Source organism: Pristis pectinata, chromosome 2, assembly GCF_009764475.1.
Source record: "Pristis pectinata isolate sPriPec2 chromosome 2, sPriPec2.1.pri, whole genome shotgun sequence".
NCBI classification, from domain to species: domain Eukaryota; kingdom Metazoa; phylum Chordata; class Chondrichthyes; order Rhinopristiformes; family Pristidae; genus Pristis; species Pristis pectinata.
Window position 1 is genome coordinate 30,169,729 of NC_067406.1, and position 15,864 is coordinate 30,185,592.

Sequence of the window (15,864 nt, forward strand, 5' to 3'; positions counted from 1 at the left end):
AAACAGGACTAATCTGCTCCATTTAATTACAACCAAACAGCTGCAATAGGATCATCCTGGCTTTTCTTCAGTAATAAGATTCTATTAAGAATGCCCCCTACTTGTGATAATGCTCTGCTCTAGCTTTTCACTACTCTTCCCCCCATTGCTATCAGACTGATATCAAATCCTGGATGAAATTATTTTTCCTTCAGATAAGCATCATTGTTATCTTTAGACATTGCTGCACATTCCATGAAATCTAAATTCAACCTTGATTTCATCCACCTCCACCTGCATCCCCAGCCACCATTTCATGTTGCAACAGAATTTTTACAATTCCATTTCATTAAACCTTAAATGGTACTCTAACACATTATCTTCATCATAAAGATTTGTCAGCTTCCACTCTAATGTCATTCCTGCCTCAATTCCCGTCTATATTTGCCTGTACTTTATCAAGACCAACACCTCTCTTTGTGTCAACTTAGATTAGAAACTGTATCCGTTGGTACCCATTTTTCATGCTCAAATTGGACATGAAAGTGATTTAACATGGGTTATATTAAGCTTGTGATCACTTCTGAGTGAAATCACACTCCTTGCAATATTGGCTGGGCACTCCTATGTACAATTCACCTGGTGGCTAATGTCAACCAATAAGTAATTCTTCATGTGTTTTCTCCCTTACCAATGTATATTGGAGCTTCCTGATGAAACCTACAGTCACAAAAGAAACAAGGAGGACATTGCACTAAGATGTCATTTATAGTGTCTCCATTCTGACATCAATATTTTTCATTCAGCATCAGCCAGCCTGAAATTTTCAATGCTCAGGATATGTGGATCCTCATCACTGACTGCAGCCCTTTCATACTCTGCATGTCAAAGCTGCATGCTGTGATCTTTGCCTTATTGATCATCCTGCACCTCACGATGGCATGGGGTCATTTATAGCAACCAACTCTATCATGGAAGAGGGTTCTATCAGGGCAGATGATTGGGGATTGCCAACAGCACAGAAAATCAGAATGTACCCACCAAGTCTTTCCTTGCCTCTTTTGTAGCATTTAGTATAATTATTGTGCAGCTGCCATGGGGAGAGTTCGTTTAAAGTCTGACAACTTCCCAGAGATCAGTGTGGCAAATACAAAGTAGTTGGGGTTTTTTCATACAGTCTCAGTAATTGCACTCTCTATTGTAGCACATGATTCTGGCTGTAAAACGCTGTAGCTCTATTCCTGATGTAGTGTTGACCAACATCGTATTTTAGATGTGCTATATAAATGCATGTTGTTGTGGTAGTGAATCAGGTCCTGTTGCATATGGGATAGTTTTATTGTTAAAAATGTTTAGTAATTGAATATAAAATATCAATATTACACATTGCTGCCTGCAGTGTAGATATATTCCCCCTTTTATTTTTCTTGTAAACTGTTCTCACAACAATGTCATCTACTTCGATTTATAGAGCCCTTAATATAGAATGAACTTTAAGTGGCTTTGCAGCAGTTTCATTGAGAAAAGAATGACGCCATGTGGGATAAGGAGATATTGGGATAGATGACGTGAAGCTTGATTGAAGAGGTAGATTTTACAAAGTGTGTCAATGGTATAGATGCAGCCAACAGTAGTAGAGCTATTAAATTTGAGATCAGTCAAGAGGCATGGATTAGTAGTGTGCCAATAAGGAAGAGGGTTTTAGGAATGGGAGGGATTGGGATGGCTGAGCCTATTGGATTTGAATCAAAAGACTGAGTGTTTTAAAATGGTGTTGCTTAACCTGCTATCTGTGTTGCTCAGCACACGAGTCATGGGTGAACATGACTTGGTGTGAGTTAGCATGGATGGCCTTAAATTTATTAAGGTAGATCAAGGATAGTTTGCCAGAAGTGGATTGAGATAGTCATGCTAAGGTATAAGAGCAGATGGATAGCAGGTCAGTTGAGCAAGGAAATGAAAAGGAGTTGAAAGTTTCAACAGCAGGTGAGTTATGGCAGAGCAGAACCAGATGTTCCAATGGAAACAAGAATGGGCAGTCTTTGTGGTCATGTTGGAATCAAATGTGACACCAATGCTATGAACAGACTTGTTCAGTTCCCAACAGTTGCCAGGAAGAGGGATTAAGTTGATGGCTTGGGAACAATTTTTAGTGCAGCGACTTTGCATTACTTTACTGAATCAACATAATATGCATTTTTAGAGTATACACACTTCAAAAACTTGAAATTGGAGACTTTTTTGCAAGTATTAGATAATAGTGGAATTCAGATGTGGTTGTGTGTGTCTTTCACAAGAATTGTTGTGAGCCATTATCTTCTGACAATTTCTAAATAATTGTATAATGTTACTTCTACAAATTTGTGGATGCCATGGCAGTGAGATGAGCATTATAATTTTTGCTATATTTATTTTAAAAATTAAACTTCACTTATATAAATAATTTTATAAAGAAATTAAATCAACAAGTGTATATATTATTTTTCTTAGTTAATGGAAAACGTATGTTATTTGTCTAACATGATGCAGTATGCTGATTTAAAGCAAAAGAATGATAGTGGCACAGCAGTGCAGCTGGTAGGGCTGTTGCCTCACAGCTCCAGCGTTTTGGGTTCAATCCTGACCTCCAGTGCTGTCAGTTGAGTTTTTATGTTTGCATGAGTTTCCTCTGGCTGTTCCATTTTCCTCCCACATCTCAAAGACATGTGGATTGGTAGGTTGTTTGACAATAGTAAATTGCCCCTGGTATGTAGGTGATTGACAGAATCTTAGGGAAGTTGATGGGAATGTGGGGAGAATAAAATGGGATGAGTGAAAGTTTCTTGAGTTTTCGGTATGGTTTATCCTTTAAGCAATTTTTTTCCATCTGTAAAAGTGCTGTATGACCATGTGTTTAATACAACTAAAGCAGGAGGTAAGTCAAACTGAACTGCTTCTCTCTGCTTAAAGGACTCATTTATGGAAAGACAAAGAAGCTTTTGATTTCGGACAGACTGACATTTTAGTTTGGGGACAAAAATTTTTGAAATTTGCTGTTGTAGAAATGGAACCCCATCTCAGCAATATAACAAATACAGATATTGCCACTTGCAGATTTTAAATGTAAAATGTTAGAGATTTATAATATAGCCAATTGATAGCAATCTCTCCTGTTCATTGTCTTGTTCAGTTGCCAGAACAACGGAACTTGCAGCATTATTTTCATGCAATCATGCAACCATCTGGTCAAACTGCGGGATAAATATTGTAAAATGACGGAATAGTTTCAAACTGGAGTTCTGGATACGTGCCTTATTTTGTTAATTGGCTAGTATTTTGGCTAAATTGTTGACATTTCCTATTGTATTTTTTTTGTTATGCATTGATCCAGATTTGGGTTTCTTTTTCTTTGACCATTTATAAAAAGTTGAATTGTTCTAAAATTTGAACAGATGATACAAGAAGAAATCATTCCTCCATCAACCAACTCGCAAAATAAACTTTTTAAAAAATATATGTTCTGTTATTTATCAACAAGGTGCAAAATAGGGTAATCACTGAAAGTGGGCTTAGGGATTGCAATGTATGATTAACCTGTTTGTTGCCAGTATTGCAGAGAGCATGTCAATTTGTGCAGTCTGCATGTTTACGTGTTTCACAGGTATAATCAGCATTATTTCCACTATTCATTGTTTCTCTATCCCCTACCACACTGAGGCATTTTGTGAATGGCTTGTGCCATTTTGTGAATGGCTTGTGCCATTTATAGCTGGCCTGCACCTTCTGAAATAAACCTGCATCACTTAAAAGGAAAGTGTATTGTGACAGTAGTAGATGCTTGCAGGAATTACTGCTGACCTGAGATATGTTGAATAGTGCTGCAGGATGGCAAAGCTATACAGAAAATGGGCAGCAATGGGAATGTCTGTGGGTAACTGGATGAGTTTTATAAAGTGACCAAGTGAATGGTGGTCAGCAACAGGCAGAGGACAGTGTTTGTTCGTGAATAAGGATTTAGTTTGTTTTTAATGGTATTGCAAACAGATGAGCTGTTGAATGACAGGACCATCGGGACGCTGTTATCCAGGCTGCCATCTCCCACTGATCCATGTCTGGTTGGAGTGTAGCTAGCACTTGGCCCATATAAAGACAAAGTTGTTAGGGGTACAATGGACCACCACATCTTGAAAGCTGGTCTGCTGCATATGCAACACTTGCCCAGACCTGGATGGTTGTTTCCACAAGGCTGCCCATTTCAAGTGACAGCATGACACTTATATGCTTGTTGTCCATGTATGCGTGAGTTATGCACCAGGATCAAGAACCATGTCACATGTAAATATCTCATTTTGCCACTAACTGCCCTTTGGCTTGTCACAGTGGCTCAAATAGAAAAGGTGCAGTAGACCATTGCAGAATAAAGCATCATGGTGGCTGCCAGAATACCACCTGTTGAACTGAATGACATGCTGGGCATACTCCAACTGAATGTTGGAAATGACATGCACTTGCAAAGCAACAGCCATGCAGTTGTGTCACTCCCTATTTTGTAATGCTACTATCTGGCAAGATTTGAAATCTAGTCAGTATTCTTTTAATAAAGAGCATTAGTGACCACCCTTAAGTTGCGTTTATTGTCATACTCACAGGTATAGTGAGGTACAGGTACAATGAAAAACTTGTTTGCAGCAGGCACGTGAATTATGCAACAGTGGATTGCAAACCGATCCTGTTGCACAAAACCTCATGGCCACATTGACCTTGACAAAGACTTGCAAGCAATCCTCACCCAGCTCTACAGTTGCAATTATATGAGCACATGTGACACTTTCCAAATGAAAACACTCTTTGGGGATGAACAAAAACAAGCTTAACAGAGCCTGAAGTACTTTGAAAGTAATAATGAGGAGTTAAAAAAGCTGATAATAAATTCACCAGAAATTACTGCAAATGCAGAATGCCTTTTAAAATTTTGTAAAACATCTGTAACTTGGTGACATGAAGCACCTTCCACCCTGAATCCTGCTTTTATTTCAGATTTCCAACATCTGCAGTTTTTCTGATTTTCATTTATGTACTTTTCTGTCTGGTTTAAGGTAGGAGGATTGTTTCTATTTGTTGAGAGCCCCAGTCCCCATCCTCACATTTCTAGCTGCTGGGCCTCCTCTCTAAGCTCTCTGCTTATTCTAACTCTGCCAGTTTGAAGCATAACTGTTCATCCAGATGTCAGCTGTAGTAATCACAGCCTTTGTTTATTGACAGGTTTGTCTAACGGTGAGTTAAGTTAAACATTTATAAAGTTTTAAAAGGTTTTCTGTTGTATGCATTTGATATTTTTGGTGAGTTTATAACCAGCTTTTTGTAAGTACTTAAGTCTTTAGAAAGCTGAGTTTTTTTATTGTGAAGTTTTAATGTATTTTGTGCACATTAAACTAATTTTCTACAAATAATATTGTTACAGAAGTAACACTACCTAGCACCCTATGAGGCATTGTCATGGGACTGGTATTTGTTATCAATCTCTTACTGCCCTTGGAATAGTCAATAAGCTCCTTCATTCCGATCTAGTGCATTTCATGTCATAGTCATAGAGTTATGCAGCATGGAAATGGGCCCTTCAGCCCAACTTGTTCATGCCGACCAAGATGCCCATCTAAGCTGATCCGATTTGCCCATGTTTGGTCCATATCCATCTAAACCTTTCCATGTGTCAAAAGTACGTGAATAAAGTTTGAACTTTGACACAGAAGTGGTGACGGAATGGAGATACCTGTTCCATTCTGATTGACGTGTGACCTGAGGGAAAGTCTGTGTGAAGTTTGCATATTCTGCCTGTGACTCTATCCATTGGATGCTCTGGTTTCCTCCTACATCCCAAAAACATGGGAGGTGGTAGGTTAATTGGCCTCTGTAAATTGCCCTTAGTGTGAAGATGAGTGGTAGAATCTGGGAGAGAGTTGATAAGAATGTGGGGACAATGAAGAATTAAAGTAGGAATGGTGTAAAAGTGGGTTATTGATAGTCAGCACAGATTCAGTAGGCCGACGGGCCTGTTTCTCTGCTGTGTCTAGTCAAAGCAACATTTTAAATAGTCTACAAAAGCTGTCAATTTTATTCTTTGAAACTACACCAGAACTATATACGAGTTAATGTAGAGTCGGGCCATTTGTCCCAACCTGATAATATTAGTATTTATGCTCCATATGAGAATATACATCTAACTACATTTAATAATTTTTTTGTAAATCATTCCTGCAACTCCTTTTCAATCATGTATCTATCTTATCTAATCTAATTTTGAATCTGAACATAATTTCTGCTTTAACCAATTGCCCTGGCAATGAATTGAAGAGCCTGCTAAAGATGTTTGTTCTGTGTCTTTGTGCTCTATCTTATGTATTTAATTTTCAACTCTAGCCAATTATTATTGATCCCCAATAAATGCTTACAGTTAACAACAAATAATCTGCTGGAGGAATTTGGTGGCCAAGAAGCATCTGGGGGGGGAAAGGAATTGTTGATGTTTTGGGTCTAAATCCTGCGACAAGACTGAAGGTTTCTGTACCTTCAAAAGTGTATACTTGAAATATTATATGTATTGAAACCTTTGCAGAGCTTTTCATGTGTACTTCACAAGACTAACAGTTCCTGGCTGTATGAAGCTTTGCACATTTTTCATTTTGTTATTGAGGTTTATAACATAATACCTCTAAGTGAGGCTACATGTTCATCCAGTGTACTAAGTGGAACTGATTTTTTATTTTTCACACTACAGCTTCTCATCTGCCCTCCTGTTACACGATTCTTCTATGGTCGTAGGGAACCCTTCCATAAACTGCTGATTCAGGGAGATTCATCAGGGAGACTCTTGATATGGTGTATTCCTGAAACAATTGATTTACTTCAGAAAGATGTTCAAGGTAAAGGTGCTTATTAATTAAAACTGCTGTCATTCTCTAGGAAGATGTACAAATGCTGAAGAACTGTATAGCAGTCTGAATTTTGAATTTCTGTGTTATGTTTTAAAATTTGGTTCATTACTATATCAATATCGGATGCTGATGGTGAACCAAATGGTTCCAGCGATGAGGGTTACAAGGCTTGGTTGGAGAAACTTGTGTTCTCCTTGGAGTAAAGGAGGATGAAGAAGAGATTTTATAAAGATTGATTCATTTTTGGATATTAGAGAGTTTAGGGTTATGGGTAGGGCAGGAAAATGATTCACCATGACCTTGTTGAAAGGTGGAGCAGTGTCAAATGGACTTATTCTGCTATTTCTTGTGTATTTAATGTACAAGTTCATTGCAGTTTGGAAGTGTGAGAAAGATACTATTTCTGTTAGCTGATGCCGCAATGTCCAGAGGGATTTAAGGTTTTGAGTAGGTGATGAATGGGAATTGTGGGAGAGAATTCTTTTATGTGAGTGGTCATGACAGGAACTCATTTTCTGTAAGAGCAGTGCAAACTGAGATGGTTTCAAAAGGAAGTTGGACGGGTGCTTGAGGTTAATCCGATCCACAGAATGGTTAGAGCACAGAAGGAGACCATTCAGCCTATATTAGCTATTAAGGAGCATTCAAGCTAGTCATACTCTCCTGCCCTCTCCCTACAGGCCTTTAAATATTTTGCTTTCAGATACATATCTTGCTGATTTTTGAACACCAAAAATGAGTCTGCTTCTTGTACTTCTCCTGGCTATGCGTTAAATAAACTTTCAGGGCCATGGGGATTGAGCAGGAGAATGGACTTGATTGGATTGCTTTAAGACTATAAGATATAGGAACAGAATTAGGCCATTTGGGCCCATTGAGTCCACTCTGCCATTCAATCATGGCTAATTATTTTCAACTCCTTTCTCCCACCTTCTCCCTGCAACCCTTAACCTCCTTATCAATCAAGAACCTATAAATCTCTGCCTTAAATACACCCAATGACTTGGCCTCCACTGCCCTCAGCCCAAATTTAATTCACGATGAGAAGATATTTGCAGGTTGCTAGATGACTACATGGGTTGTTATTGCCCTGTCACATGTGATGAGAATCCAGTTCTTCAGATTTGCTTCCCTTGTATAAAAATATTTTTTTCAGAAAAAATAGTAGAAAAATATTTTAAGGCATTACTTATTGCAGTTGAACCACTATTGATGCAAGGAACAAGTTAGATTGACAAACATTTTAGGTTGATTGTTGTAAAAAAAACATTGCATCATGCAATCTTTCCTTTTGGTTTGGATGATTTTGCACATTAAGATCATTAGAATCATTCCTCCCACATCCCAGACTTGTGGGTTGGCTGCTATAAAATGCCACATTTGTGTAGGTGGGTGGTAGAATCTGGGGGGAGTTGATGGGATTGTGGGGAGGATAAAATGGGATCAGTGTAAACAGGTGGTTGATGGGTCAGTGCCGATTCGGTGGGCCATAGGGCCTGTTTCTGTGCTGTATGACAATGACCTAGATGCCATAATTCGCCTTTCAGCCCTTCAAGTTTGTTCTGGATCTTTGTAGAACAGTTGAGTAAGTCCCAGTCCTCTGATGCACTGCAATTTATTTTCATTCAAATGTCTAAGACTTCCCTTTTTAAAGCTCAGTATTGACTCAGTGTCCAATACCCTTCTCAGCCATGAGTTCCATATTGTAACTGTCCTGCGTAAAATAGTTTTGTTTTGCACCCCAACCAGAGCAGGTGACTTGTTTCCTTTAAGCATAATTGGGCTTTCTTTCATCTGTTCCTCAATTTTCACCCCAATCCATTAGCTACTAGCTCCCACCACTAGATTTTGGTAAAGACCGATGCAAGGTATTCATTAAATTTTCCATCTCTACAGATGCTGTCTGATTTGCTGTGCATTTCCAGTATTCTCCCTGTCATTTCAGGTTTCAGTAACAGCTCTAATTTGCAATTCACAACATTAACATGTACCTGTTTTTCTCTCTTGAGCTGCCCTTGTTAACTTATCAATCAGATGGCTCCGAAAACAGCAGGAACATCTCAGTGACCTTGGCCTCACTTTATCAAAACCTATCCTCCCAAAACTAACTTGTTTTTCTCACTTTCCCAGTTTTGATGAAAGTGACACATTAACTCTTTTTCTCTTTCCACAGATGCTGCTTGACCTCAAGTGCATCCAGTGTTTTCTGTTCTATTACTCATTAAGTATTTCAGTTACACATTCTGCCTCTAAGCTTCGATTAGCTCTTAATCGCTAACAAACTTTACTCTTTTAGGGCTTTTAGAGCTTTACTCTTTGGAGAGGAGGAGGATGAGGGGAGATATGATAGAGGTGTACAAAATATTAAGAGGAACCGATAGAGTAGACAGCCAGCGCCTCTTTCCCAGGGCACCAATGCTCAATACAAGAGGGCATGACTTTAAAGTAAAGGGTGGGAAGTTCAAGGGAGATATCAGAGGAAGGTTTTTTACCCAGAGAGTGGTTGGGGCATGGAATGCGCTGCCTGGGGCAGTGGTGGAGGCAGGTACATTGGTAAATTCAAGAGATTGTGAGATAAGCATATGGAGGAATTTAAAATAGAGGGATATGTGGGAGGAAGGGGTTAGATAGTCTTAGGTGAGGTTTAAAGGTCGGCACAACATTATGGGTCGAAGGGCCTGTATTGTCCTTCTCTCTACTATTCACTTACTCTTTATATTCCTGGGTTCCCTGATATGTTAACTGCCATTCTATTTCAATCATCTCCTTTTGCCAGCTTTTGTTTACCATTTCATTTGCCCCTCAGCTTCCTATTATCAGCTTGGTTCTTACTTGAATTACTCACTTTATATACATCATATCCCTGTAGCTTTGCTTCCACTGTTTTATCCCCTTTTTTGTGTGCACTCTGTACTTAAAATGTTTGCTTTTTAAAGGCCACCCACTGCTCTATCACAGTTTCTCTTGCCAATCTCTGGTTACATTTAACCCTGCAAGAACCCTCTTCATCCCATTGAAGATACTTTACTTCCAATTAAGTAGCTTTACAAAAGATTCTACCTACCCTTTGTTATTAATCTAACCCTTGTCTTGCTGTGATTACTATTTACAAAGTGTTCTCCCACAGACACACGGCATTTAGCCCAGGACCAAAAGTGGCTACATGATGCATGTTAGGTGAACACTTACTGCTTCATCTTTACTATATCAAGGGCATCAAATGTGGTTTTGGGCATCCTATTAGAGAAAGGACTTTAAAGTCATAAAGGCATACAGGATAGATTTAGCAGGGCAATTCTGGAAAATGCCAGCAAAGAGAATCTCCAGTTGTTACTGTGTGGTGTTATGGAGTGAGTTGAGCTACCAAGATTTATTTTATTGGAGCAGAAAAGTTTGACATGTCTACACAACATGTTTAAAAAGAAGGGAAGTTTTAATAGAATAAAAAAGGCAGAAATGTTTCTGTTTTGGGAATTGTTTTTAAGATTTCCACTGAAAGCAATGAGAGGTTGTACGTCAGGATTAGATTGTAGGTGAAATACCTTTTAAGTGATTGTTGCAGTGTTTTGCAAAAGGAGTAATTGAAGCAAAGACTATTAATTTCAAAGGAAAATGCCATATTTGGCATTAACGAAGAACACAGACGTTGTTATCACACAGTTGTACTGAAGCTGTGACAATAGCACAACCAGGTGAACTGAATGTATCCCTTTTGGCTGTTTCATGAACTCTTTCAGTTTTTTCTCGCCAACCATGATTTAATTAACTTCGCTTTCAGATAATTTCTATATCATGTGCTTCATAATTTTTCCACCAATTTGTCATGTTTGCATATTTTTTCTAACTCGTATTGAGTTTCCTATTTAATGTGAAAACTTATAAATACATTAGGGTGGCGGATAAAGTTAAGCACCAAAAATCCCGAAATCGCTTTGCTAGCCAGGCAGCAATTATGGAGGGAGTAATTCAAGGATTAGTGTTTCAGGTCAATGACCTTTTTGGTTCAGTTTTCAACATGAGCCCTACATTTCTCATTTCACAGTATTCATGAATATCTATTGAGGGGAACAGTGAAAGAGAAATTGGGTGGTTTAATTATCTAGAGCTTTCCATGTTCAGATTTCACAAAATAGGAACCTGAACTTTTTTTCTTGACGTATTTTTATTGAGCTTTGTTTTATCTCCTTGACCTTATTCATAGAACTTGTGTACTGTATATTAGAGGGCCGTGTATTTTTCCAGAATTCAGCAGTTTCAAAGAGATTTTCACAGCTTCAGATTTTTTTTCTCTTTTCAATAATTGTTTACTTACTATGTGTATTGCAGTATGTAGGTAGTTCTTGAACAGGTTAACGAAAATGAAATCACTTCCCATCTACCCAGTTTACTGTACCTTGTGTATTATGTATTGAATTGCAAATTGCTTTCACAGAGTTGAAAGTCACCACTTCTTCATGCTTGCAAGATACATTTGATCATCTGCTTCCAAGGCCTGCTGGAATTATAGATCAGCTGAGTACACAGCCTGGCAAGGAGGAGCCTTTGAAAGTGACAGCCAGCGTTTATATTCCCTCTCATGGACGTCTGGTATGTGGTCGTGAAGATGGCAGTATTGTTATTGTACCAGCCACCCAAACAGCTATTGTCCAGTTACTGCAAGGAGAACACATGCTGAGAAGAGGTAAAATATCTTCAACTATAGCTTGAACAATGCTCTCACATCATCTCTTGCAATATATTTTTAAACAAAGGTATTAGATTGGTTTTTAAAACATAATTTTCCACCTAGTTGAATTCTAATTTACCAACATGATTTAGAAGGTAAACATTTTAGAAATCATACATGGTTGAGTTCAGCAAATGGCTGTACTAGCTTGGACTTTTTGAAGAGAAATTCCCTGCAATACTATCAGTAGCTTCAAGATTTACAGTCAACACCAGAAGTCCTGATGTTGTGGATTAGCTTTTGAGGTTATTTTTTCCAAAATGTAATGATTTTGCTGTTGTGGCGATAATAGGGCAGGTAACTAAAAGCTTGGTCAAAAAAAAAGATTTTTAACAAGGATCCTAAAAGGATAAAAAAGCAGTAGAGAGTCCTGTGAGGGAGTACAAAGTTAGAAGAATGGATCAATAACAATTCTAGCATTCATGAGAAACCAAATGGAAAAGAAATGATAGCTGGTAAGAACAGGAAACCAAAGTCATACAAGATGATTGTTTTGCCTGAACTGTGATCCAAGAGTCATGAAAAGGTTGTTTGGATGTAATGTCTTTAGAGATAGAAATGTATCTACATGGAATCAGAATCAGGTTTGTTATCACTGACATATGACGTGGAACCTGTTGTTTTGCGGCAGTAGTACAGTGCAATGACATAAAAATCTATAAGTTACAAAAATAAATAAATATTGCAAAAAAAGGGAATAATGCAGTGTTCATGGATCATTCAGAAATCTGATGGCAGAGGGGAAGAAACTGTTCCTGAGTCTTTGAGTTTGGGTCTTCAGGTTCCTGTACTTCCTCCCTTACGGTAGTAACAAGAAGGGGGCATGACCCGGATGGTGAGGATCCTTAATGATGGATGCCGCTGCCTTGCGGCACCGCGTCTTGAAGATGTCCTCGATGGTGGGGATGGTTATGCCTGTGATTGAACTGGCTGAGTCTATAACCCTTTACAGCCTTTTGTGATCCTGTTCATTGGAGGCTCCATACCAGGCTGTAAAGCAACCAGTCAGAATGCTCGCCACTGTACATCTATAGAAATTTTGCAAGAGTCTTCAGTGACATACCAAATCTCTTCAAACTCCTAACAAAGTAGAGCCACTGGCATGCCTTCTTCATGATTGCATCAATGTGTTGGGCCCAGGATAGATCCTCTGAGATGTTGACACCCAGGAACTTGAAGCTGCTCACTCTTTCCACTGCTGACCTCTCAATGAGGACTGGTGTGTGTTCTTCCGGCTTCCCCTTCCTGAAGTCCACAATCACTTCCTTGGTCTTGCTGATGTTGAGTGTGAAGTGTTGTTGTGACACCACTTAATCAGCTGATCTATCTCACTCCTGTAAGCATCCTCATTGCCATCTGAGATTCTACCAACAGCAGTGGTATCATCGGCGAATTTATAGATTGTGTTTGAACTGTGCATAGCCACACAACCATGAGTGTAGAAAGAATAGAACAGTGGGCTAAGTACGCATCCTTGAGGTGCGCCTGTGTTGTTAGTCAGTGATGAGATGTTATTGCCGATCGGCACTGACTGGAAGAGATCTTGTTGTGCCTGTATGTCAAAGAACATGTGTTAATGTGGCCAAAGTGACTATTTAAAAATAATAGTATGGAAGCTCTGAAGGATAATGATGGTGAACAAGTGCTGGCTGAGTAGTGCTGGGTTCAGCTAACAATTTCAGAAGAATGGAAGGATTTTAGAAACATAAGCAAGAGGAGCCAGATGATTGTTTATTCTGGTCCAGTCAGCCAATACTTGTTTCAGGTTATGCTTTCACTTTAAAATTGGTATGATGTAAATGTTTGGAATTGCCCCAATTTTTTTTTCAGATCTTTGGAAAAGTCTCAGGAAAAATAAATGGGCCTGTCTGTTTCTCTTGGATGAGACATTAGGCCAGGTCACACTCACTTATGTACTTTTCCCATTGCTGCACTTGTGGCATCCTCCATTTAACTGGAGGCTTGCCTAGTGTATGCATCCCATGAAGGAGAGCAGGCTGTGAGTGACAACTGGAGCTCAGGTGGTGCAAGTGACACCCTGAAGGACCTCCTGACAGCTCAGGGAACAGGGGCTTGTCTGCAGAATCCCGGCCAAAGTTTAAATCCCAACACAAATTACTACAACTGATTTTCTGGTCGTTATCTCAGTTTTATAAGCTGTGTTCAGATTGGCTCCTATGCCTCCATACATTGCAATAGTGGCTGCACTTCAGAAGTACTGGATTGGCTATTCAAAAAATTTGTGCATACTCCTAAATAGCTGGTAAGATAGAAGACTCGACTGGGTAAGAAGGACAGATTTCTTTTACTAAGAAACATTAGTGAACCTATTGGGTTATTTATCTGAGGTCAATTTTTTAGATTAAATGTTTTTCCAAAGCCATCTAAAGTGAAACAGTATATTTTAAAAAAGGCATGGAGAATTAAATGGAATTTGTTAGCAGGATGGAGAAACAGAGAAAACTTTGTAGTTAAAGTATGTTGTGTCACTGTGAGGCTGTTCAGACAATGGGTTCATGAGACATAGAGGCTCTTTCTGTGCTGTTTTATTCCATAATTTTCATTTCATTTGTATTACTTTCTATGTATTTGAACAGAGAGTGAACCTAAGTATTTTTATGCATGAATTTAAATTTTCTCAGGTTGGCCACCCCACCGAACACTTCGTGGTCATCGAGGCAAAGTGACCTGTCTGTTGTACCCACACCAGGTCGCAACACGGTACGATCAGCGCTACTTGGTGTCAGGTGGAGTAGATTTCTCTGTAATCATCTGGGACATCAACTCGGGGGAAATGAAGCATACCTTTTGTGTCCATGGTGGAGAGATCACCCAATTGGTAGTTCCACCAGAAAATTGCAGTGTAAGTTCTTTATAAAGGTGTTAGGATTCTGTTATATAAATGTAATCTTTGATGTTAAACATTTATTCTATTTCATTACTGTTTGTTACTTGGGGTTTCAGCAATGGATGGACTGCTCCAGGCATTTAATCGCCGGATCCTGAAAAAAGAATGAAAAGAAGCTTTGTCCAAAGTCCCATGCATTTTGTCTTAGTATGCTTTAAGTACTACTAATCTTTTGAGTGTGTTCATTTAAAACTTGGAAAAGAAAAGCCAGTTGCACTATATTTTTTAAAATATTTTTGGCATTCTTTAAGTTGCAATAATGCACTTAAACAGCATTAAAAGAGAATTGAGGCAAAACACGTTTCAAATAGTTCTGAGATCTCAAAGACTCCAAAGATAATTTTTGAACTTGTACCACAAAAAATAATGAAAACTTCAATAATACAATGGATTTGAATGTCCCTGTGGCATCTCTGGTAGGTTTAAACTAAAGTTCATTGTAGTTGAACATTGAGATAACTAAAGTTGGATACGCATGCTTTTGGTCATGACTGCACCTCACCTTTTGGATGCCACTTCAGGCTGCATCACAGAAATTGGAATTTGACCAAAGCCAGTTTCCTCCATCGCTTTTGTTCAGTTAGCCTTCCTCTCGCCCTGAAACCCTTCATTTCAATATCTCATTCACCATTTATTAAATTTTTTCTTTGTACTTCTGATTCCAACCTCATCTTGTTCTTGTTATTGTTATTTTCTTTGCTCCCAATGCATTCATTTCTGCTCTCAGCATCTACTGTAGAAATGTAAATTCTTAGTGTTTTTGAGAAGTTATCTTGTGAAAATTATTACTTTTTTATTATTTGAAGTCATAGGAACTTCTGAAGCTTTCTGTACATTGATGCTGCTCATTCTGCAGTCAAAATTTCCTGCTGCTGTTTTACAAGCCATACACTGAGCGTTTATTGAACAGTGCTCAACTTGTATTGGTTTATTATTGTCAGTTGTACCTAGGTACAGTGAAAAACTTGTCTTACATACCGTTCGTACAGATCAATTCATTACCCAGTGCATTGAGGTAGTACAGGGAAAACAAAACAGGTGCAAGATCAGAAGATAGATTATGAGATCAAGAGGCCATCTCATCGTACCCAGAATTGCTAGGTCTGGATTCACTGACAGCCTTAAGATATCTTTTAATTTTTATTGATTTTTTCAAACAATTATCATTTATTCTTTCCAGGAATAGTATATAGAATGTCCAATTAAGATTTCTGGGCCATTATTCCCCCCTAGCTAGAGTTCCTAGTTTCTTCTGAAAGAGAAACTTTTGATATGGGTGCACATAAAGGTGGATAATTCTGACATTATGCAGACTTTTACCTTTATGTAAACAAGTAAAA

The 15,864-nt window shown here is 38.6% G+C and overlaps 1 protein-coding gene across 4 annotated transcripts in view; it reads left to right on the plus strand.

The window, feature by feature from the left end:
• Positions 1-15,864, plus strand: part of LOC127567567 (WD repeat-containing protein 7) — a 499,658-nt gene that overhangs the window by 75,291 nt on the left and 408,503 nt on the right. For all 4 annotated transcript variants that reach the window (XM_052010610.1, XM_052010607.1, XM_052010608.1 and 1 more), the window contains 3 exons: positions 6,734-6,878; positions 11,323-11,571; positions 14,259-14,479. In XM_052010610.1, the coding sequence (XP_051866570.1) occupies positions 6,734-6,878; positions 11,323-11,571; positions 14,259-14,479 (615 nt within the window). The remainder of the gene's footprint in view (positions 1-6,733; positions 6,879-11,322; positions 11,572-14,258; positions 14,480-15,864) is intronic.